Consider the following 24556-nt stretch of genomic DNA (forward strand, 5'->3'; position numbering starts at 1 on the left):
GAAAATATCTAATAAAAAAATTGGGGAAAAAAAAGAATAAAAGACGACTCAATATACTTACCAGACTTAACATCACTTAGTCAACAATTCAACTCATTTACAGAACCTTGTAGCTGAAAGTTGACCCTGTGGGGTCATTTACTGTATTCTCCTTCAAAATAGACTGGACTCCAGTGGCCTGACAGTGTCTGTGTATCCCCTCTAATTGCTTCTCTCTACTCCAAGAAGGCTGCAGTTTTGCCATAACCGTTACCAGCTTTGTCCCGTGTCAAATTACCTTAGTGTTCAAGGCCTCATATTTTGCATATGTAAAACAGAAACAATTAGGGACACTACTGCAGAATGTCCCCACGAGTCACTCACCAGAAGTTTCAAACGTGCACCAAGTGTCCTCACAATAAGATTTCTGTTTTTCATTTCATTTATTGAGACAATCTGTGTGATTATTGAATAGGTGAATATAGAAATGGCCATCACTTCTAATCATTGTAACCGTATTATCAATACAAACAAAAGCTTAGCATTTGGACTTAGTGTTGATATGTAAGTATGGCTTCAAATGTAGTTATAACAGGGGATGAAGATCACTTTCAAATAATATTAAAATTCTGTCAGGTGAATAATAAATGTTTATATTTCAAACAAATTGCCACTATTAGAATTGTAAATGGATATCTATTAGAAAAGAAGGAAAGGGACTGAAGAGATGGTTCAGCCGCTAAGAGCACACTGGCTGCTCTTGCCCAGGGTTCAATTCCCAGCACCCACGTTGTGACTGACAACCGATTATAACTCCAGTTCCAGGGTATCTGATGCTCTTTCTTGATACCCAGGGGCACTAAGGTCACATGTGTTGTAGATACATATATGAGGCAAAGCATCCTTATTAAAAAAGAAAGTCTAAAAAGTTCTTTTAAAAGAGAAGGAAAGCCTAATATTTGATTATAAAATTGCCACTAGCAATACTATCATCAAAAGTGCCATCTTTACCACCTTTATTTGAAAGCAAATGTTACATAATATTTCAAATAAATTCATTGAATTTTACTTTTATATCAAAGAATACACCATAGTTTTCACAGAATTTGTTAGCCAATAAGTCAGAGAGAAAAGTTAATTTAAGCCCTGGCATTGTTGCTTGTTCAGTAACAGTATGTGACATATATTTCCAAGTAAATGTGTTTATTAGCAGAGATAGTAATGGCTAAGTTATTGTTAATATATATGGTAATAATTGTGACATTTTAGGTTTAAAATGTAAGTAAGCAGAGGCACTTTGTAGGAATCAAGGGTTGAAATAAGCACAAGAATGTTCCAGGAAGAGTCACTGGCAGGCTTTAGTGAATGTCATTGTGGAGAAGTTAGCTTTAGAAATCCAACCTGTAGGCCGGGCGTGGTGGCACATGCCTTTAATCCCAGCACTTGGGAGGCAGAGGCAGGTAAATTTCTGAGTTCAAGGCCAGCCTGGTCTATAAAGTGAGTTCCAGGACAGCCAGGGCTATATAGAGAAACCCTGTCTCGAAAAACAAACAAACAAAAAAAATAATAAAGAAATCCAACCTGTAATTCAGGATAGCAGAAACTCCTAGACACACTGATCACATGGTAGCTAGATAGATAAATATATAACAGAAAATAGATAGACAAATGGATATGCAAATATGAAGATAGATGATAGAGAAAGTGATGGAAGATTTCCTAAAAGTCACTTTCAGTTTTCCTACCATTGAACTATCAATAAGGAACACATTGAGTTTTCAGATTTTAGTATAATTTTTAAAAAGTTGTTACCAAGTTTGTTTTACATATATTGTCATGATTGTCTGTATCAAACGATCCCACAGAATATAAATGGGTACTTATCATGGACACTTAGAACAACATATAATGAATAGCCAGATCATACAATATGAGAAATACTACCAAACTATGCAGGGATTGAAAATATATTCTGAACTAACCAGTACCCGGGAGCTCGTGTCTCTAGCTGCATATGTATCAAAAGATGGCCTAGTCGGCCATCACTGGAAAGAGAGGCCCATTGGACACACAAACTTTATATGCCCCAGTACAGGGGAATGCCAGGGCCAAAAAAGTGGGAATGGGTGGGTAGGGAAGTGGGGGGGAGGGTATGGGGGACTTTTGGGATAGCATTGGAAATGTAATTGAGGAAAATGCGTAATAAAAAATATTAAAAATTAAAAAAAAAGAAAATACATTCTGTTGCCTTACCAAAGGTTAAAGAGGCAAGAGAGGAGACCATTTTTTATGCTCTAGTTGGTTCTTGGAAATTCTGTAGGCAAACATAAACAGAAGGAACGAGCTACAAGGGTCAGCAGCCAGGCATGTCATAAACTCTTAAGGTTTCATAGGAAAGCAGAGAAGCACTAAGGGCGTCAGTGTCTAGGGGCCATTCCCAGTGCACTGCAGTGTTGGCTTAGTTGCTCAGAACAGCAACTGCTTGTTAGGATGTCCGATAACTGTTTCATGGTTAGAATAAAATTAAATTCAACTGTGCTATATATTTTTTAAGTGAACGTTATCATCAGTTAAAAACAGTATTTTAGAGGTGTTTTCTCCCCTTAATATTATCTGAACTAAGATCATGCTAATCACTGTCATGATTCCCACAAATAATAATGGCTAGAGACCTCACTGGAGGCGGAGGCAGATTCTTCTCCTAAGATCTGACAACAGAACCCATTTCAACGTGAGTTTGTGAAATTTAGACTTGTAGCGCCTGTCCATGCCATATGTGATTAGTAATCTATTTGGCCACTTGTTTGGCATATACTCTGTGTCCTTTATGTCTGAGACACACTTCTGAACAGGTATTTTAAATGTTCCGTCTGAGCCTAGTGAAGGCTCTCAAGATTCTCTCCTCATGGCAGTGTATTACTGAGCACCACGCAGGTGAACTTACAGAGTAACTCACGTTCTTTTTTTATGATAGGAGTATGATGAAGAGTGGGCCAAGAAAATTCAGAGTGAGAAGTTTCGCTGGCATAACTCTCAGTGGCTGGAGATGGTGGAGAGCCGTCAGCTGGATGAGAGCGAGCAGTACTTGTATGGTGATGATCGCATTGAGCCGTACATCCATGAAGGGGACATTCTTGAAAGGCCTGACCTTTTCTACAACTCAGGTAAGATGATGACCAAAGCAAGCACATAGGCTTCCTTTGTGTGTTATAAAAAGAGTTCATCTCCTCGCCATGCACACTCCCAAACTCTAAGCACACTTTTAGTATCTAAGTGGTCTTCTATTAATGATTTCATGTAATAGCAACTGTGTGCACCAAACAAAACTAGTAACATTATTTTTTCCAAGTTAGTCTTTGGTGTGATCTCCATTAAAAGTATATGTACCCAGGACAGCAAACGGCTGTTAGACGCTTTCTACTGTGTAAGTAAGTTAAACAGATGTTTTCAGGATGTCTGAATTCTAATCAGCAATATTACACTCATTGTTATGTGTTTTACACCTATTAACTATATAACTTTTTAACTTCATTTCTTTATTTCTTATTTAATATAAGCAGTTTCATACTACCATGGTTTTGTTTTAATTTTAAACTATTAAATGTGTTTGGTGATTGCCGGGAAGATATAAAGCTTCCCCTTGTAAAGTGTACTAATCCTTTTAAATTATAGTCAATGTTATTCAAATGCCGTATTTATTATAACACTGTTGATCATGGCTGATTACAGGGATGAGTTTACCACAAAGATGGTAAAGTTTCACAGGTTTTGCTTTTAACATTTTCACACTATCGTCAATATTAGCAATACTAAATTGAAATCATTTATAGTTGAGACAAAGAGAGGATTTCCAATGAAGTCCTGTGGAAGACTCAAAAGAAAAGTATTAGGTGAAATGATATCTTGGAGGTAGGGAGCTTTCCTAACATGCACAGGTGTGGCTTCAATCCTGTTACCAAAGGGAAAAAAAAAGAATTAAAGTAATTAAAACTAAATTAATGACAATTTGTGGTGTATGATCAATAATTGGATGATAATATAATTTGGCATTATATCCGATCACTGATATTAATATCACATTAATCAGTAATACTGTTCACATATTTTATGTCTCACAAATATATACTGTACAAATTTCACATATGTATTATATATCATTTTATATTTAATATAGACATCTGAATTCCAAAACAACAAGCTCCAGTATGCAAATGGAATAGCTTCCTTCCTCACGAAATTCTACAGCAGTTCTGAGGTGCTGCTCCTTTCCAGTCAGATGGTATAGGATTTTCTGAGCTTAATAGCATATGACTTTTCCTTACATATTCAGAATTCATGAAGGAAAATAATGCAAAATATATATGATACTTTTGTTCCCAGGAATCATAATATTCTTAGAATCAAGTTTCTTGCTTTGAAGATGATAGCTACTTTGTGAGCATCAATCAATTTCAAGTATCTGCAAGACAACCAATATTTACAGCATTTGTTTAAAAACATTGGGTTTTTTAAATATTTATTAAATATTTTCTTTATTTACATTTCAAATGTTATTCCCTTTCCTAGTTTCCCCTCCAAAAATCTCCTATCCCTTCCTCCCTCCCCCTGTTCCGCAACCCACCCACTCCCATTCTCAGTCCTGGCATTCCCCTACACTGGGGCATAGAACCTTCACAGGACCTAGGGCCTCTCCTCCCATTGATGACCAACTAGGACATCCTCTGCTGCATATGCAGCTAGAGCCACATGTCCCACCATGTGTTTTCTTTGATTGGTGGTTTAGTTCCAAGGAGCTCTGGGGGTATTGGTTAGTTCATATTGTTGTTCCTCATATGGGGCTTCAGACTCCTTCAGCTCCTTGAGTACTTTCTCTGGCTCCTTCATTGGGGACCTTGTGCTCCATCCAATGGATAATTGTGAATATCAACTTCTGTATTTGTCAGGCACTGGCAGAACCCCTCAGGAGACAGCTATATCAGGCTCCTGTCAGCAGGCTGTTGTTGGCATCTGCCATGGTGTCTGGGTTTGGTGGTTGAAAAATGTTGGTTTTTAACACAGTTAACATTTCAGAACACATCTTTATGTTATACCACACTTCTAAAATTATTTAAATCAGTGTCTTAGAATGCAAATTGTAACTATTTTCTGTGAGACACTTTATAAGTTAATGTTAATCATGATACTGTTATATGTATGTGTGTGCATACATATATATATATGTGTGTATATATATATATGTTTTATTGTCATAAAAGAATATATGTCTGTCTGTATCTATTGTAAACAGAAATTTAGAAACAATGATCACTGGTAGAAAAATAAGTAACTTTTAAATACATGAAGAGTGAGTATCATCCCTAGACATCCTTTTGGGGTTTTTTGCACACCCACATCCTAACAGTAGGTGATGAGCTTTTAGCAGTGCAGGCTTTATGCTATGAGTTTGGGGACATTGATTCCTACAGGCAAGTTCTTAATACTTTTTTATTTCATGGATGTTTACATTTTTCTTCCATGTAGTCCAAGAATTTAATGAACCTCTGTGCCATTTCTTGATGTATCTCACGATAATATCAACCTCTTTTATTATGTGCAGTTACATTTCAGAAACATTAGAGAATTCCGGGGCAGGTTGTCTTAAATATAGGATTCATATCACTTTGGTATTTTAGTTTAGTCTGTAATTTGTAGTTTCTCAAACTCTTATCCTGAGTTACTTGGTTTTAGATTTGCAGAATTTCTTAGTATTTTAATTTAACCTTGTTGACATTAGCCAGATTTTGACAAAATACTAAATACAAAATTTATTTTCTATTTCTTTTCTTAGCTTCTTTCCTGTCCTTCTATTGTGTCTTAGAATTTCCTATGATTCCATTTTGTATCTTCTCAATGTTTACCTGGTATTGGATTTATAGAATATTTAATTTCTAGCAGACATAAAATCAGAACAAATATTACTTTGACTTTTTAGATTTTAATTAAAGTTCAACAATTTTAAACTTAGTAAAAATAATGATTAGTACCAGTTAGTTATATGCACTAACAATTCAACAATTAAATACTAGCCCAGACATTAATATATGGTTTATGCCAAGTGATTACTATGGAAATTTTATGAAAATACAAAGCACTATGCTTACACTTTTGCTAACTGTACTAATTAGATTTACCATTGAAGCCATTTTGAATATACTTTTATTTTAAACAACTTTCAGACATCTATTTATTTGTATGTCATGGCGTGTGTCTAGAAACCAAAGAACAACCTGCCTGAGTTGGCTTTCTTTCACCATGTGCATTCCTTGATTCAAACTCAGGTCATGAGGCTTATTAGCAGCAATACCATTACCCATAGAGCCATCTCATGCAAAGAAATGTTGTCATTTAAGTCCTACTAATATTTGAAGACTCAAATCAATTATACCTTTGATACTGCCTCACCCCAAGTAGGATAGTCTAACCCCTACTAATAGTAATTCTTCTATATTTTACGTATAATATTCCCATTAACATATATCTACTATTGTGTAGTATTTGTTAATAAATTATTTCGTTGGATCCAAAGGGAAATTCTTTCAAAAAGAATAATGTGTATTAATTATGTATATTTTGGTATCACACTATTCTGGATTCAGTAATCCAGCATGGAAAACTCAAAGTCCTCAAATCCATGCAAATAGTTTCTGATTAAGAAGGTGTGTACTAGCCGGGCATGGTGGTGCACGCCTTTAATCACAGCACTCGGGAGGCAGAGGCAGGTGGATTTCAAAAAAGTGAGTTCCAGGAGAGCCATGGCTACACAGAGAAACCCTGTCTTGAAAACCAAAGGGGGGGCGGGGGGGGGGGGAAGAAGGTGTATACTACAGGATTTGTTTTAGGTTTAGTGCATTGCTGAAGCCATAATTCAGATGTCTTAATGTCTGGTAATTGTTATTCCTCTACATCAGCCTACACATAGCAGCCTGATTAGAGTCTCGGAACAACTAAAAGTAATATAACTCTTAAATCATTTTTTTAAAACTGACAGACTGAGGGATAAAAACTTAAAGCAAAAACAGTGTTTTCAAACCACATTGCCGTATAGAGCTCTCTAGGGAATCATGTACATCTGACAGCATGATGGTATAGCTATATCATAATTAATAACTAACAGAGAACAAGTTTTCAAAAACTATTTTTATCTTGTATACCTCACCCATTTAAGGCCATAGGATGTATAAACCATTTCATATAAAAAAATTCATAACAAGTTTGTATGTTGTAATGTGTGCCATTTAAATTGTCAAATGGTTTTATTAACAAACTATTTGGTAATATTCTCAATTGTGAGATATATATGTATATATGAAGCTATGTGAATATAAAATGAGAAGCGTGCTGAAGTATTGCCCTTTGCCAGCACTGTGGCATTCCATGCCTCCTTTGCCTTTATCCATAACCTTTTGTTAGCCTAAAGCATCACTCCTCTCCCTACCACACCTGACGCCTTCCTCCTTTTTTGTCTTTTCTTGTCCACACTTCCCTAAGTACCTGGAGGGCAGTCTGTCTTGTTTCTGATTGCACTCAGTGACTGCTGTATGATCATGATATGTCTTACTGCTTGTGTATATATATATATATATATATAGCCTCCAATGTATACTCCAGGGATAACAGTTTGATTTCCAGACTAAACAGGTTTCTAATGTGTTGCTCAATAAGGTAATTTTTATTTCATTCCCTATAAATGTGTTTCACTAATCTCCGCTTTGGCTCTTTGTAGATGGACTGATTACCTCTGAAGGAGCCATAAGTCCAGACTTCTTCAATGATTTTCACCTCCAGAATGGAGATGTGGTGGGGCAACACGCATTTCCTGGCAGGTAAGCAATGTTCCAAGAAAGAACTCGGGAGTGGTGTCACCTTGGTTTCTTAAAAACTGGAGTTTTCTTCAGTCTGCCATTTCTCTGCCTTTGTCATTACAAGGAGGATAAAAACCTTTCATCTCTTCAGGAAAGTGTTTATTTTTTAGTTAATTTATTAAAAAGTAATGCTCCATTGCTTTAGAAAAAGTTATTTGAAAAAGACAATAGTTTCCGATCATGAACACAGATTGTTTCCTAGTGTATCCAAAACAAATAAAATACAAGAGCACATGGCATATGGTTTAACAACATTCATACACAGTCTTGTTGAAAAGATGCTATTTTGGTTAGTAGAAGTCTTTTATAATTGTAGAATTGGAGGTAAGCAAAACTTAAAAGGAAAATAGTATCTCATAAGCTATTGTTCTATGGTTGTAACAAAGTTGACTGTAGCAGCATCCAGCTTCATTACTAATTTTCTTACAGATTTTTTAAATTATTGCCGAAAAGTATAGAAAACATTTTCCTCCTGTGCCCTCGCTAGAGGTGTAGTGCTTTCATTCGGCTGACTATTGGAATTTCACACTGAGCTATCAACTAAATAAGAATCTTATTTTCCCTAAAGTGTTTTTCATTTAAGTTACTGATTTAGCTTCTATTTTTAAAACCCTATTTTTAGTAACATAGGCTATATTTATTTATCTGTAAAATATTTTTATACAATATATTTTGACCATGTTTTTCTATACCAACTTCATGTTTTCTCACTCTATCTAAAAAAAAAAAAGTCAAAAGAACAAATAAAAACTCAATAAGACAAAAAAAATAACAAAATGAAACAAAATACACACATGTACACACACACAAAATATGAGTGGTTTGTGTACACCAATTACCCCTGAGTATAGGGACTTCTGTGGTGTTTGACTGATAGTGTTAGAAAAAACTACTTGTTTTCTTTCCTGGCAGGTATTACTTGCAAATAGCTTCTTGGTTAAGGGTGGGACTTTGTATCCACTTCCCTTCTCCATGCTGGGATTTTGTCTGGTATAGACCTGTGCAGGTCTTGCGCATGCTGTCATGGTTTCTGTGAGTTCATATGTACGATCCTTTTCCCTTAGAGTTGTCCATCACCTCTCGCTCTAAGTCTTTCTGCCTCTTCTTCCAAGAAGACCCCTGAGCCTTGAGAGGGGACTTTGATGAGCACTTTCCGTTGAGGGTGAATTGCTCTGTACATTGTTTAGTTGTGAGGTTTTGTTACTTGTCATCTGTTGCAAGACAGAGTTTCTTTGAAAGGGTTGAGTGGTGTGCTAATGTTTATCTTTGGGGGTCATTTTATTGCTGTCTTCCTCTAGCATAGAAATAATGGCAGGTTTGCTCCTAGGGAGCATGGACTATCTCTTCTCAGGTTCTTGGCCACTTTATCAGTGTCAAGGATCAGTTCCACCTCATGGATGGTCTTAGAATCTAATAAAACAATGGCTGTTACTCACTCCTGTTACACTTGTGCCTCTATGACGCCAGTGTGACTTGGAGGAAGTTTGCAGTATTTGCAGCTAAGTAACATTGAAAATTACTTTTCTCCCCAAGTAGTTTGCAAGGTATATTGCAGCACTGTGAATGCTAGTCAGGAGGGGTAAAAGGTCTAGTTGGACATTAGCTCAGTTCTCCATGTGGTGTCCATAGTGGGGTCTCATGCAAGACTGTCTTACTTTGAGGTTGTAGAGAATAACCAATAACAAAGGCTAAATCTTTTTTTTTGGACCTGAGGAGCGAACCCAGGGCCTTGTGCTTGCTAGGCAAGTGCTCTACCACTGAGCTAAATCCTCAGCTTCAGGCTAAATCTAATTTTAAGTGATGCATTTATCGCCTTTCCTGACCAGTGTTATCTCAGTGATCAATTGAAATAAATCTGATAAAACTATAATTATGATAGTTGATGTAAATAGTATTGATCATCTATTATATATAATCTATTTTACACATATCTCTTTTTAAAATTGCACTCTAAATTTTTTAAAGCAAGAATTATATCTGTTTTACAGATAAAGAAACCATAGCTAATTGAAGTGTCCAATAGAAGTGACCTAATGCGTGTGGGTACACTGGATGGAGATACTACCCCTATACATAAATTCATAGCAAAGCTTTCTTTAAATTATGCTTATATGCCTCTTAGCTAAGTGATGTATTCATGAAATGTGGAGCTTGGTCTTCTATAGTAGGCTCTCAATGACAACACAAGAAATAATTTCATCAATATACCTGGTTGATGTATTAAGAAATCCCTTGCCTCAATTCATAAAAGCTGTCACTAAATACTAAAAAAAAAAAAAAAAAAAAGAAAAGAAAAAGAAAAAAATGACCTTGATTTTTTTTCTGAAGCATCTGGCATTCTAGTTATAAATATTTAATTAGCCTGTATAATTATTATATATAACTAATGTGAAAATTCACAGTACAAATGTTTTCTGTAAAATTAAAAATGAAAGTTGATTTGGGTATATGATCTTATAACAAAAAATGCTTATATCCTTTATAAACCTAATTGTTCTGCTATTGTAATTACTCTTTCTCTTCCGGTTCACAATAAGTACTGTCCTTTAGATAGTCCCAATCTAAATGCAGCAGAGTGCTACAGATCTTGCCTTGCTTCTTTAAATAAGACCTGTTTTCATTTTAATGTAATTCGATGGCTTCAAATAAGTTAAACATTTTAATTAATATTGAATATGTAGTCAGGAGTGTGGGACATTTGTATGACCCCAGCCTTCAGGACTATAAGACAGGAAGGCCCAAGGTCAGCCAGGGTCATATGGTGAGACTCTATCTCAAAGTTTTCCAATATGCGGGTAATTGAATATATAAGTCAGTAAATCTTGAGACCAATTAAACAAAGTTTATCATTTTTAATTATAGTTTATAAAACTATGTAGCTTTATTGAGAGATCTATTTAGTGATTTTCATATTTTAAAATTTCACTATTTTGCTTTTCATTTCTGTCAAATTTTAGTGTCTAGAAAAATTCATATAGAGCTTCTATATTGAAAACTACTGTGATATATTCTTTTATGAAGTAAAGAGACTACTTAAATATTTTTACCCTTGAAAATGTACCAAAGACTTTTTAAAATCCAAAGAGTAATATACTTACTGTAATTATTTTGATTTGAGAATTTTGTATCCTTTAAAAAACTTTCCCTGAAATAATATTATCTTTAAGAACTTTATAAGCTTTAAATCCTATAAGCATATCACTTTTTCTTTTTATTTGTAGAAGCATAATTTACTGTTAACTTCTTTGAGTTTTGATAACTAACAAATGAAATGAAAAAGGACACTCAACCATGTCAGGGGAGACGAGGTTTACAGCAGAGCAGAGGGTCTCTCATAGGCCTTGTGCGCCTTCTATTGCAGTCATTATTCTGGAATAATTCATGTTTTGTTTTGTTTTGTTTTGTTTTGTTATTTTGAGACAGGGTTTCTCTCTGTAGCTCTGGCTGTTCTGGAACTCACTTTGTAGTCCAGGCTGGCCTTGAACTCAGAAATCTGCCTGCCTCTACCTCCCAAGTGCTGGGATTAAAGGCGTGCGCCACCATGCCCAGCTTCTAGAATAATACTTAGTTAAATAAGTTTATTCTTAATTTACTTTTTCGCTTATTCAGATATTTTTAGTTATTTAAGTATTTAAGATTCTTTTTCTAAGTGATGATTTTTATTCTTTGAGAATCTCATATATACATAAACTGTGTTTTGATTATATCTACCTCCCATTTCTTTCCTACACCTCCTCTGCAATGAGATTCTCCTTTGACATTATAAAACCATGGATCTTCAGTTAGGCATATTTGTTTTAATTCTGGAAATACTTAAACATTAAATTGCAATAATTATTCACACATTTTGTTATGATGATCTAGCTGTGTGATGTTCCCAATCTGAAATCTTAAACTACAAGGTAGCTCTCAGTTACTCATATGTAGGAGATAAACTTTAAAACTCATTAAATAATATCAAATCAAAATGCTGATTATGCACAAAAGAAGTCACTTGATATGCACTCACTGTAGTGGATATTAGCCCAGAAACCTAGAATACCCAAGATACAACTTCCAAAACACAAGAAAATCAAGAAGGAAGACCAACTCGTGGATACTTCATTCCTACCTAGAATAGGAAATAAAATATCCATGGAAGGAATTGCAGAGACAAAGTTTAGAGCTAAGACCAAAGGATGAACCATCCAGAGACTGCCCCACCTGGGGGTCCATCCCATAATCAGCCACCAAACGCAGACACTATTGCATACCCAAGCAAGATTTTGCTGAAAGGACCCTGATATAGCTGTCTCTTGTGAGGCTATGCCAGTGCCTGGCAAATACAGAAGTGGATGCTCACAGTCATCTATAGAATAGAACACAGGGCCCCCAATGAAGGAGCTAGAGAAAGTACCCAAGAGCTGAAGGGGTCTGCAACCCTATAGGTGGAACAACAATATGAACTAATCAGTACCCCCAGAACTTGTATCTCTAGCTGCATATGTAGCAGAAGATGGCCTAGTTGGCCATCATTGGGAAGAGAGGACCCTTGGTCTAGCAAACTTTATATGCCCCAGTACAGGGGGAGAACCAGGGCCAAGAAGTGGGAGTGAGTGGGTAGGGGAGCAGGGTGGCGGAAGGGGGGGGTTAGGGGACTTTTGGGATAGCATTTGAAATGTAAATGAAGAAAATATCCAATTAAAAAATGCTAATATGAAAATTTCCATTTTATTAACTAACTTTAAATAATATAAGAATATATTTCCATAAATGTTCCATTCACTAACCTGAAATTGTTGTCTTTAACTCTCACCTCTCCTGGTGTTGAAAAGACAAAGAACTTAGGCTGTGGATTTAAAATCTGACAAGCCTGGTTACCCTTAGAGGGAAGAAGTGCTGCCTCTGTGGAGCCTCTCCCTAAGTCAGGGAACTAGCCAGGTTACCTACCAACTCTTCCCTGCTACCTCATCATTGTCTTGAGGACAGCTAAGCCTAGCAAAATTATGTAGGGAAGAATAGTAAAAGATTAATGCGGAAACAGGAGCAATGTCTCATCAACACTATTTCTAGTGATTGGCGGTGGCATGTATGACAGAGCATGAGAAAGTTACAGCAATGGGAAGTGCCACCGCCACTCGACTTCCATGGCTTTCAGGCTTTATTATGGGAACATTTCAATTTGAGTAGCTTCCTGTAAAGCAGTTGATCCCGGGTGCCTGCTAGGTAAAGAGTTACTAATTTTTATGACATCTGTTTTTTTTTTTTTAATTATTCAGATTTTCCTCTTTTCTCTAATGATGTTTGATAATTAAAAGACATATGAATTAGAATCTGAGGAACTAAGCCAAATTGAAAAAAGTGTTAAGACCTAATCTATATCGCTGTTTTTCCTAAGCCCAAGTCAAAGGTGCTCGTAGTCTGAGGGCCTGCATTTCTGTAATGTGGTGAGTCAGTTTAATTGGAAACAGTGAAAGCTGTTAAACTCATCTATCTCATTCTACAAGAGAGACCGGACGTTTGATAAAATAGATACTGGCAGCTGGACAGCAAATCCTTGGCTTTAGACACGTGTCACTATTGGTTTGAACCTCTTGGCGCCAGGGTTTCCCGACATTTAGAGCTAATGCAAAATGCATTAGGGCTCCAAGGCATTAGCTCTGAGGTTGCCAATCACAGTGTCAAATGTAAATCTCCCCAGCTCTGAACTGGGGTTGGGAGTGAAGTGGAACTTGGTATTGAAGCTAATTAAAAATAATGGGAGCAAGGCAAGGTTTTTGGGTTTTTTTTTTTAATGTTATGTACTATGTATTCATGCCATATTTTTGGACCTTTTTTTATTATAACTCTTACTTTTCAAGACTAACAAGAACCTCATGTTGAGAGTATTCTTAAACTGCTTCCAGCTTTTACAAATCAGTTTTTGTTGCAGTAAAAATGGTCCATTTTCCTTTTATAGGAATCCAATTTTCATAAACTGAAAAAAAAAAAACGCAGTCTGCTTCAGTTTCCTTGGGGCTTTGAAAAATATTTTTCAGAGAGCCTGGCGTTCTTTGTTATTGGTAGGATGATGTCATCACTGACCATCTCGCTGAGGTCAGAGTGAAGTGGACTCGCCCATGACCTGTTCCCTGCTTCATACGGCTTCGTTTTCTGTGTGTTAGTTACAACCTCTTGTCTTCTTTCTTGGGGTATTTACTATTATTTGGTTTGTGCTTGAGCTTATATATTATACATGTATGCCTTTCACTGTAGCCTCTTTATCTTGTGAACCATCAAATAACAGCTGAAGTGTTAGTTTCAGGGTCATAATGAAGTAGCAGATTATTTCTCTGAATGAAAGAATCATTTAGACCAATTTTAACCATCAATTACAGTTCCATATTGACTGTACCTGCCGTGGCATGCATGTGGAGATGAGAGGGAAACTGCAGGCATCAGTCCTTTCCTTTCATCATGGACCCCAAGTATTAAATGCAGGCTGTCAGACCTGCTAGGAAGCATCCTTATACTACGAAACACTTAAGTTTTTCACGTGTTGTTTTTCCTAACACTAGGATTCTATGTATACAAATGAGAGTCACTTCTTTCACTGTAAGGCTGCCCTTATCCTCCATCAAAACCCTAACTTACCAGGTTTAGGCCAAGCCGTTATCAAACAATATATAATCTTAAAAAATAAAATAACTCATTCAGTGTCCTGTATATTTAATGCACTGCTAAACTTCTCTTCTACACACTGAGTTCCTGACGTGGTTATATGTGTAGGTCCCCAAAACGCCTTAGTTCTGGAGATTTGCAGGCATCTTTAAAAGAACTGCTTATAGGTTTAAATTGAGTTTTTTTTTAAAGCCTTGATTAAAAGAAATACAGAAGAGGGCCTGGAAAAATGGCTCAGCAGTTAAGAGGACCGCCGCTTCTTTAGAGGACCTGAGATTCAATTCCCAGTACCCACATGTTGCCTCACAAACATCTATAACTCCAGTTCCAAGGGATTTGATGACCTTTTCTGACCCCGTGAGCACCAGGCACAAACATGGTATACACAGACCCAGATAAAACACTCATACATACAAATGAGAAAATAATTTTTTAAAACACAATTTCTTTATAAATACATATGTATGTATATTGAGAATATAACAGCAAGGTTGAATAGCAGGATAGTATCCCATTACTTTAAAAATTGCTTTGTTTTATAATGATGTTTCTACCGGAAAATATATAGACTATGCAAACTTTTATAATATATTGAAAATTAATTATGAATATTCAGCTATCGAAGGAATTTTTTTTAAACATCTCAAACACAGTAGTAAATGCTGTCCAGGTCTAAATCAGAGGAATAATTTTAAACTCTTTCTAGTTTTGTCAGTATTGATGGAGTAGAAATATGTCACAGAATTTCCTGAAATTAATAAAATCATTCATAAGCTATATAACAAAGGAAATTATGCCTAAAACAGTGCAGTGGTCGCTCTCCCTGTAAACTTGTAGGATGCAGAAACCTGCTGAGCACGAATGGCAGGAGCGCTAAGATGTCCGTGGTGGGAAACTCACGGAGAGGTTGTTTTCACTAGGAGACTTGCTCTGTGAAATGATCCTTATGAGAAATTTTATTATACTTTCTGGATATTACCAATTGCATTTCTCAAAGTAAAATATTCCTAGGAACCTTTAAATTTTTCCAAGAAAATGTTTAAGACTTTTTAAAAACCTGAGTACACCAAAGCTAATAACTCACATGTCTCTGACCGTCATACCTGCACATGTCACATTTGATCAGAGTCACATATGTGAAGAGGGTGAAGAGTGAAAATAGAAATTAAGGGTCAGAGATTTTTAGGGAACCAACTGGAACTGGGCAGTAATAAATACTGAAGCCCTTAAGCTGGGTCCGAGGAGCAGCCTGTGTTCCACACGGTTACTGCATCCAGATGACAAGGAGATGCATCATTCCTGGTGACCTCTGTTTGGGGCAGTAGGGAGAAAATGTTTTTAAAACCGAGGTATAACATTCACTTCAGAGCAAGACAAATTATAAACCTATTTTGCTTTAATACATTTGGGCATGTCTTCTTGCAAATTGGTATTTCACATTTTCTTGAAGGCAAGCTGTGAAGAGTTTATTAACGCATTAAGTAATTAGTTCATTACCTTAAACTCTCTCTAAAGAGTAAATCCAGTTGTACTAAAGTGAAAGTGAAAGAATGAGGTTGTCTCATTTGGTTGGAGAGTGATTGTCTTGTGCAAGTCCCTTCTAAAGAGAATGGTGCTTCTCTGGTGCCGGTTAAATACATCCCTGTGAGTTTGCTCTATTTGTCTTACTTGTCGTTTTTATTGAGAATTTTTAGAGACAGCTTCTTTGGTGCAGTGAAAAGGCATCACTCCACTGCTTGGACACTAATTATTTGCATTTCCCATGGAAAATTGAATTAGATTTTATTAGTAAATTGGGCCTATAACCTTTAAGGCTAGATTTTATTAGATTATTAAAGCTAGATTTATTAGATCAGCATTAGCAAACTGTAAATGTTACTAAAAAATAGAAATGCAAGCCAAAAATCACTGGAACCTTGGGAAGATGTCTTTCCCTAGAGAGGTCACAGTGCTCACTTGCAAAGGTGTTTTCAGTTATTTCCTTTCCTTACACAGTTAGAAGCACAAGAGCTTGGCAGTGGACGGCCCTCACTGGGGCAGTGCCGTTTCTATCTGGTGGTCAGAGCAAAGCTTTTGGATGCTTACTAGCTGCGTAGAAAGCCCAAAGGTTTTCTCAAGGGAAACCACATTATTGAGACTTTATTAAGACTTTCGTTTAGGAGGAAAAAATACTGCTATAACTGAATCTACAAGTAAAATAATAGAACTGAATCCTATAAAAATGTTAACACATCGACTGTACACAGCCTTGTGTTTAAAGACATGACATGGGTGTTAACCCTGGCTTGGCAGGGAAATTGAACACATCATCACCAGTTAAGAGTGATTGTCTAGTGGTAAAGTTCATATGGTTTTCCAAGTGTACTGGTCGCATTTTTGTCGACTATATAGATACAATTGAGAGTGAATTTAGTCAGGTATGTTGGTGCATGTCTGTTTGCCCAGAATTCAGGAAGCTGCGGCAAGAGGATATCAATGCAGGCCAGCATAGGTAATCATGAAGCTCTGTTTCAAAATAAAGCAATGCAGATATAAATTAAAAGAAAGTCTGAAGTTTTTAAGTATACGTGAGTGCTTGTAGGAGATGTTTGTTCTTAAGTAATGCCATCTTCAGAAGTAGATTTTTTTTTTCCTACAACGCAAGTTACCATTTCAAATGCTTCCTTATTGATATTTTAAATACAATAGCAAGCACTATTCCCTTTAAAATAAGAGAGATAGGGCAGTCCATTTAGGCCTTGAGTCGTAGTGTTAGACATAGTCCTTAGCTGGAGAGGACTGTGTAATTCAAGGTTGAGTTATTCTTTCTAGTCCTGTCTGTTTGGATGAGGCCTGCTATGAATAGTCATTAAGTTTTCTAATGTTAAAAACATTAAACAACATCTTTCAATGCTGGGCTGTAGGCCTTTAAATGTAATATTAATTAATTGCCTTATTCTCCATGTTGCCCATCGTCACTCGTGATGTCCTGTACAAGTAGCTCACTAATCAGATAAAAGCCATGTGGGCTGTGTAGCTGACTTGCATTTAGTTTGAATAGGAATTGTACAGGTTGTATGTGAGTCATAAAAGTAAATCTATGTTCCCAAGTTAAATCTGAGTGAGATCCTAAGTTATATAGTGACTGAGGAAGGAGTGCTCCAGTGAAGGCTGCTCTAATGAGCTTAGTGACTAGGCTCATTTTAAACTGCAAGAACTTTCTAGTTGTTGTGCTGGAGTGGGGAGTTAGTCTATAAACCTTCTTGTAGAAGTATCTAAGACAAAAACAAGGAAATATAATGTTCTAAACTCAGCCAGCCCAAACCACTTGAGCTGCTATGACAGCTCATAAAACTGAGAGTAGTTTTTAACTGGGCTCTGTTTTACATTGCCAAAGTGAATTTTCCTTGCAGGAAGTAGCCAGAGGGTTTATTTAGTTTCCAGCCTGTGGCTTTGATCTTGCTGTACTGTCACATCTCGGGTTACATAGCCCTTTTTCACTGCAGTAAATCTGCAACAGTTAATGAGAATAAAATTCCCTCCTTCTTGCTGATCGCATGCTGCTAAATGCCAAGCCACAGCCAACTGCCTATTTGTACAGTTTCCGTAGGCCGTATGAAGACAGTGTGATCAGTTTAACCTTGTTGTCTTTGTAATTCATTTTATTGGCTTTTCTTCCTTTTCATGCAACCTAGTTTTTGCCAAGTCACATGGTTACAAGACCAAAACTGAAAGAAAACTTCAGAAAGTGAATGATACTAAGGTCGTTCCTGGGGGGGCAGAGAGGTGGTGGATTCGCTCATTAAGATGAAAGTTGGTCACTAAAAGCCAGAACCTTTCTGTCTCCTATGCTTACGTTATATACTTAGTGTGAACATAAACTTATGCTTAAGTAGCTTAACGGGTAAGGTCATTATTTTTATTTCAGGTACAGAAGTAATGCCATTGTACCAAGGAAATTCTGAGGCTTTCAGAAATCTTCATTTCTACATTATAAGAGCTACTCTTAAAGAAAAAAAATTATTAAACTCACTAAGCCATTTTATCAAGTGAATAAAATTTCAATCTCTGTACACATAGAGTAAATATTACAATTATTCAGTAAATTTATTAAATTTATCGTCCTCTTTTTTTTACCTTTTCTATTGCCTTGTTATGATTGGCAGTTAGAATTTAGCAAGTTGTCTGAAATTTACCTCAGATGACAATTTTGAATGATAGCCAAAATAAATACATTTTATTATGTGTTTTTATGGACCATATATAAAAATATGGTTATTATTAAGTAAAATAAAAAAATTTAAATCAGTTTTGTCATTTCTCACCACTTAAGTCACAGTTACTGTTATAGCAATCATATTCCATAGAATGAATCATTTCTCATAAAAATCACAACATTGGAATGAGGCAGTGTGTAATGCCCATTCATTGAGTGTGTAATGCCCATTCACTGAGTGTGCAATGCCCACTCACTGAGTGTGTAATACCCACTCACTGAGTGATATATCCATTCACTGAGTGTGTAATGCCCACTCACTGAGTGTGTAATGCCCATTCACTGATTCAGCTGATCATAAAAACAGTTCTTAAAAGCAGATGGAGAACTGAGGAGGATATTTCTGAAGTAGAAACCATCCAATCAGATCTCTTGGAAATAGAGGATCCACTTTTTAGAAAATGCTAATTGTTGGTTGTTGCATTTTTAAAAGAGGGTAGTTGGCTAGCAAAGTGGCTCAGTAGGTAAATGCAGTCGCCACCAAACCTCAGAACATATGCTGGATCTCTGAAACCCACACAGTGGTGTGAGAGAACTCTCCCAATGTCCTCTGACCTCCACATGCATGCCATGGCATATGTACACACGTTTACACACACACACATTTTTTTAAGGAAGTGAAAGAAAAAATATATCTCAATCAAATGAAATTGCTCAAAAGATCTCATGTCTGTGTAGCTTGAACAGTCCAATGCAGGTTCAACAACATCACTGCAAAGCACTAGAAACCATACTGGTGTAGATGTCTGGCCATTGTAACCTTTCTGACTGGAGTGTTTAGAAGGCTACTCCATTAATGGTTTCCAGTCTGTCCGTTACCTGACGAGATCACCAATAGTGATGATTAGCATTTGCTAACATGCATGCAGCGAAGGCTTACAAAGCAGAGTGCTAATTTCCATTGATTACTGCCCTTATTAATTTACTGTCACAACTGAAAACCACCATTCTGTTTAAAATGCATGCAGAATAAAGCTGGTTACCCAATCCAGCCTATCCAGAGACTCATCCTTCTATCCATCTTCCTTTCTTTCTCCTTGTTACAGTGATGTAGCTGACCTTTGAAGTCTCTGAACCCTGTCCTCTGCCTTCCTGAAGCTGTCTTCTTTGTCCCTACCCTTTTCCCTCTACTGGCTCATCCTGTCACCATGGAAACTCCATTGGCCTCAAGTTACATTCTAATTGCTGTTCATTCTCACTTCCCCATACACAGAACTTCTCCAGCTTCTTCAGTTCCAGGGCCAGAGAGATGGGTCAGAGGTAAGAGCACTTGTTGCTCTTGCAAACGACCTGGCCTTGGCCCAGCACTCATGTGATGGGTCACAGCCATCTGTAACTGTAGTTCCAGGATGTTCGACAACCTCTTCTGTCCACACTTCATGCATATGCATGAATTCAGACAAACAGAGAGAGAGAGAGAGAGAGAGAATATCTATTTAAGCTTTTAAAATTTAAAAAAAATTTTTAAAAACTTCAATTTTATTTTGAACTTCTCCGGTTCTCTTTTGTTACTGAAGCAATAGAATTTTTTCATTTAAACTCGCATCTGTGTTTATCACAGTTGTCTGAGCCTTGCTTTTCAATGCTGTCTTATCTCAGTTCAAAACATGCCACTTTTCTGATCTCACTTTTCTGATCAGCCCTTCTTCATCTCTTCCTGTTGTTCTTTGGCAGATAATTCCTTCTCCTCACCACCTGTAAATGCTGGTTGCTTCAGGCAGACCCTCGTCTGAGAGCATCTCTTTATTCTCACTGTTTACAGGACCATCCTATTAGTCTTCGATAGTATCTGTCATCTTGCATTTTCTACCAGAGATTGATTTAAACACAGTCCTTTTCTCTCTTCCTCCTTAACATGGCTAGTTAAATGCGGATAAGACTATCAAGCAGCTGCATTGATATAAACATCTTTGTATCTTAACAAACGTTACAACCGTCCACCAAGTAGTCAAGTCAGAAACTTTAGGGTCTTCCTTGATCTTTCCCTCCTATTTGGCCTTTGCTTGCTGTGTGTACTGTTAGCACTCCAATGCAAACTGCTGCTGCCCGCTTCACTCAGCACCTAATTAGTCATATGGTGCTGCAGCTACCTCCCCTCATGGTCCTCTTGTTCCACTTACCTGTTTTCCCAGTCTTCTTAAGTCAAACCCCAGCTCCATACACGTCTAAGAAAAAGCAAATTCCTCAGCGTGCTCTGGAAAACTGCATCATCTGCCACCTCTCCTTCCTCAGCCTCACCTACAAATGTCCCATTTGTGTTTCTTCTCCCTGAAGAAGCCTTCCTATTCTGTCACCTTCCTGCCTCGCTTGAGTAGTCATCAGACTTTAAATAACTAGCTTTTGTCATTCAAGTCTCAACTCCAATATTATTTCTTCATAAAAGCAACTTCTTGAGCCCATCTGCTCCAATCGGTCATTTCCTTGTGAATCTGTCTCGTTCTTCAACAGTACACACTCAGGGGGAAGACCTTTGACATACAGTCTTACTCAGAGTTGTATCTGTAGTGCCTGGCACACACTGTATTCCCTGCAGGGCCTGTCTTTAAACACAGATAAACTTATTCCTCTTCCCATGTTGCAGTTTATTTTTCACTTCTATACCTAACCTTTACCATTTCTATGTCATCCTTTCAAGTGTGCAATGCAAAGCATGTATTAGATACATGATACTCAAATACTGTCTTATAGATCCTGCATAGAGCAGTATGTGCTTCTATTTTAAATTGCTGACAGATAACTTTGTATATGGAAAAATATTTTAATAATCCAGATAAGGTATAAACATTTTCAATTATTTTATTTTACATAGATAGGTACTAGCCTTTATGATTAAGACCTAGTTCACATTCTTTGTGTACTTGTATGATATACATATACATATTAAATTAAATATTCTAAGTACTCATCTATGCTAAATGGAAGCATAATATCCTATGAGCCACCAACTAGGAGCTTACACTGTCTGCTCCAAGGCCCCTGGCACAAATATAGCCAAGGTCTGCCTGGTCAGGCCTTAGTGGAACAAGATGTGCCTAATCCTTGTAATGCTTGAGGCCCCGGGGAAAGGGGAAGCCCCTGGGGGGTGCCACCCTCTCAGAGACAAGAGGAAGGTGAGGTGGAATGAGAAACTATGGGGGAAGAGTGAGGTGAGGGTATGACAGTAATGTAAATAAATAAAATAACAAAAATTGAAAAATGAAATGAAATGAAATAAAATGAGAGCATTAAACCAATTTCCCTTATGAACATTAATGAAAAAATACTCAGCCGGGCGTGGTGGCGCACGCCTTTAATCCCAGCACTCGGGAGGCAGAGGCAGGCGGATTTCTGAGTTCGAGGCCAGCCTGGTCTACAAAGTGAGTGCCAGGACAGCCAGGGCTACACAGAGAAACCCTGTCTCGAAAAACCAAAAAAAAAAAAAAAAAAAATACTCAATAAAATTCTCACAAACTGAATCCAAGAATCAAAACGATCATTCACCACGATCAAGTAGGCTTCATCCCAGGGATGCAGGGCTGGTTCTTTTTCATTTATTTATTTATTTATTTATTTATTTAATGTATATGAGTACACTGTAGCTGTGCAAATGTTTGTGAGCCTCTTCATGTGGTTGTTGGGAATTGAATTTTAGGACCTCTGCTCACTCTGGTCAACTCCACTCACTCAGGCCCAAAGATTTATTTATTATTATACATATGTACACTGTACTTGACTTCAGATATACCAGAAGAGGGCGTCAGATCTCATTATGGGTAGTTGTGAGCTACCATGTGGTTGCTGAGATTTGAACTCAGGACCTTCAGAAGAGCAGTCCAGTGCACTTACCCACTGAGCCATCTCTCCAGCTCCAGGATAGTTCAATATATAGAAATCCATCAATGTAATCCATTACATAAACAAACTCAAAGAAAAAAAAAAAAAACACATGATCATTTCATTAGATGCTAAATTTTACAATAATAACATCAAAACAAAAAGTTAGTATATTAAAAATTACTTATTATTAAGGCAACGTTAATATAAATTAGATGTTATCTTAAAATTTTGTTGTTACTTTTATAAAAGTTCATTAAAGTTTCTTAGAGAACAATAAAAAAGAAATTCAGAGTGCTCCAAATTATAAGCAGAATCTATAAAACCATAACAGTAGTTCATCTGACTTTATCTACCCTAAAGAAACCTTCACCATAACAAACTGTATTAGCATTAAAAGTGTTGTTAATTGTAATAACCAACTCTTTAGAATTGCTAGGGGTGCCAGGGCAGTAGCTCAGCTGGCAGAGTGCTGGTAAGGTGTCCAGGCTTTGACCTCCAGCACTCCCAGCACTTAGGAGGCAAGAAGCAGGAAAATCGGGGGTTCAAGGTCATCCTGGACTACATGGTGAGTTAGAGGCCAGCCTAAGCTACATGAGACCCTGTCTGAAATATGTGCATATTTTTCTGGAGATAACATTTATTTGGAAGATATTTTTTCATGCAGAAAGATAAATGCAATGTGTTTAGGCCTCACATAAATTTTATCTGTAGTCAAATCTTAGGGTGCTTTCCCATCTGTTCAAAGTGTGTAAGTCCATGCTGAAACAGCAGCGTGTATTTGAAAGTTGTATTTCTAGGAAATGATGGTATCATCAAAGATGTTATAAACGCATGCGTTAGCTTCCAGTGTCAGAAAGCCGGCATTCTACCATGACCTGTTCTACACTTGTCTTCCTTCATCCCATCCTATCCTGTTATCGACTAGTAGTTGATTAGTACATTGGAAGACTCACATGTGCCTACTGATCCCTGTTGTCACTGTTTCTATGATTTCTAAAGTGTTTTCAACTTAGTTTCTGTAATGGCATTCAAAGTTAAAAGAACACAACTTAAGTATATAATCAAAGTGAAGATATGCATTCAATGTTTTATCATTTAAATTTTAATTTGTGGTCTGTTTAATTGATAAGCATTTGAATAGGATCTTGAAGGGCAGATATAAGTATAATATAAAATGTATAATATGTTTGAGCACCCTGCTTGTTATTGTGTTAATTTTTGGACGGTGGTGGTGGTGGTGGTGGTGGTGGTGGTGGTGGTGATATTACCAGGCCTAAAAAAGGCCTGAAGCAGCAACCATGAGCCTGCATAGGTCTCTCTGCATCCATGCTGTGGTTGTTTATATTGAGTTAGCCTCCTATCAGTGGGAGTGAAGCTGTCTCTGACTCTTCTGCCTGGTCCTAGGACCCTTTATCTCTTACTAGGTTGCTTCACCAGCTTTGATATGAGGGTTTGTGCCTATTGTTATTGCATCTTGTTGTTGTGGAGTGTTCAGTTGTTATCTCTAGGAGGCCTGCTCTTTTCTGAAGAGAAATGGAAGAGTAGTGAGTGGATATGGGGAGAGAGGAGGGAGGAGGCAGAGAGGGAGGAGGAAGGGATAGGAGGAGGGGGAAGGGTAAACTGTGGTCAGGATGTGTTGTATCCAAGAATAAAGAAAAAAGATGAGTAGAACTGAATAGAACAAAATAGAACAATATGTCTTAGTGTAATTTGGAAAATTGTGAGGTTTGGGGGGAAGCTACTATATCAAGATATCAAGGAGAATGATGTAAAAGCTGATTATAATGCCTCCCGTCTTGCGAGCAAAGATTTAGTCAATAGAAGTTTACTTTTCACTTTAGATAGGTAGACAAACACAAATATATATATACATACATATACATATATATGTATACATATATACACACACACAATTTCTTTGTTGGGTTTTAAATAAAAGTAAATATATATATGGTTTCATTTCAGA

The 24556-nt window shown here is 36.9% G+C and overlaps 1 protein-coding gene across 2 annotated transcripts in view; it reads left to right on the forward strand.

Annotated features, from left to right (window-relative positions):
- Nucleotides 1-24556, forward strand: part of Kifap3 (kinesin associated protein 3) — a 135336-nt gene that overhangs the window by 99467 nt on the left and 11313 nt on the right. For both annotated transcript variants that reach the window (XM_021160355.3, XM_021160363.2), the window contains exons 18-19: nt 2954-3143; nt 7742-7841. In XM_021160355.3, the coding sequence (XP_021016014.1) occupies nt 2954-3143; nt 7742-7841 (290 nt within the window). The remainder of the gene's footprint in view (nt 1-2953; nt 3144-7741; nt 7842-24556) is intronic.

The sequence above is a fragment of the Mus caroli genome, unplaced genomic scaffold, assembly GCF_978045245.1.
Source record: "Mus caroli unplaced genomic scaffold, Mus_caroli_1 scaffold_1, whole genome shotgun sequence".
Lineage (NCBI taxonomy): Eukaryota > Metazoa > Chordata > Mammalia > Rodentia > Muridae > Mus > Mus caroli.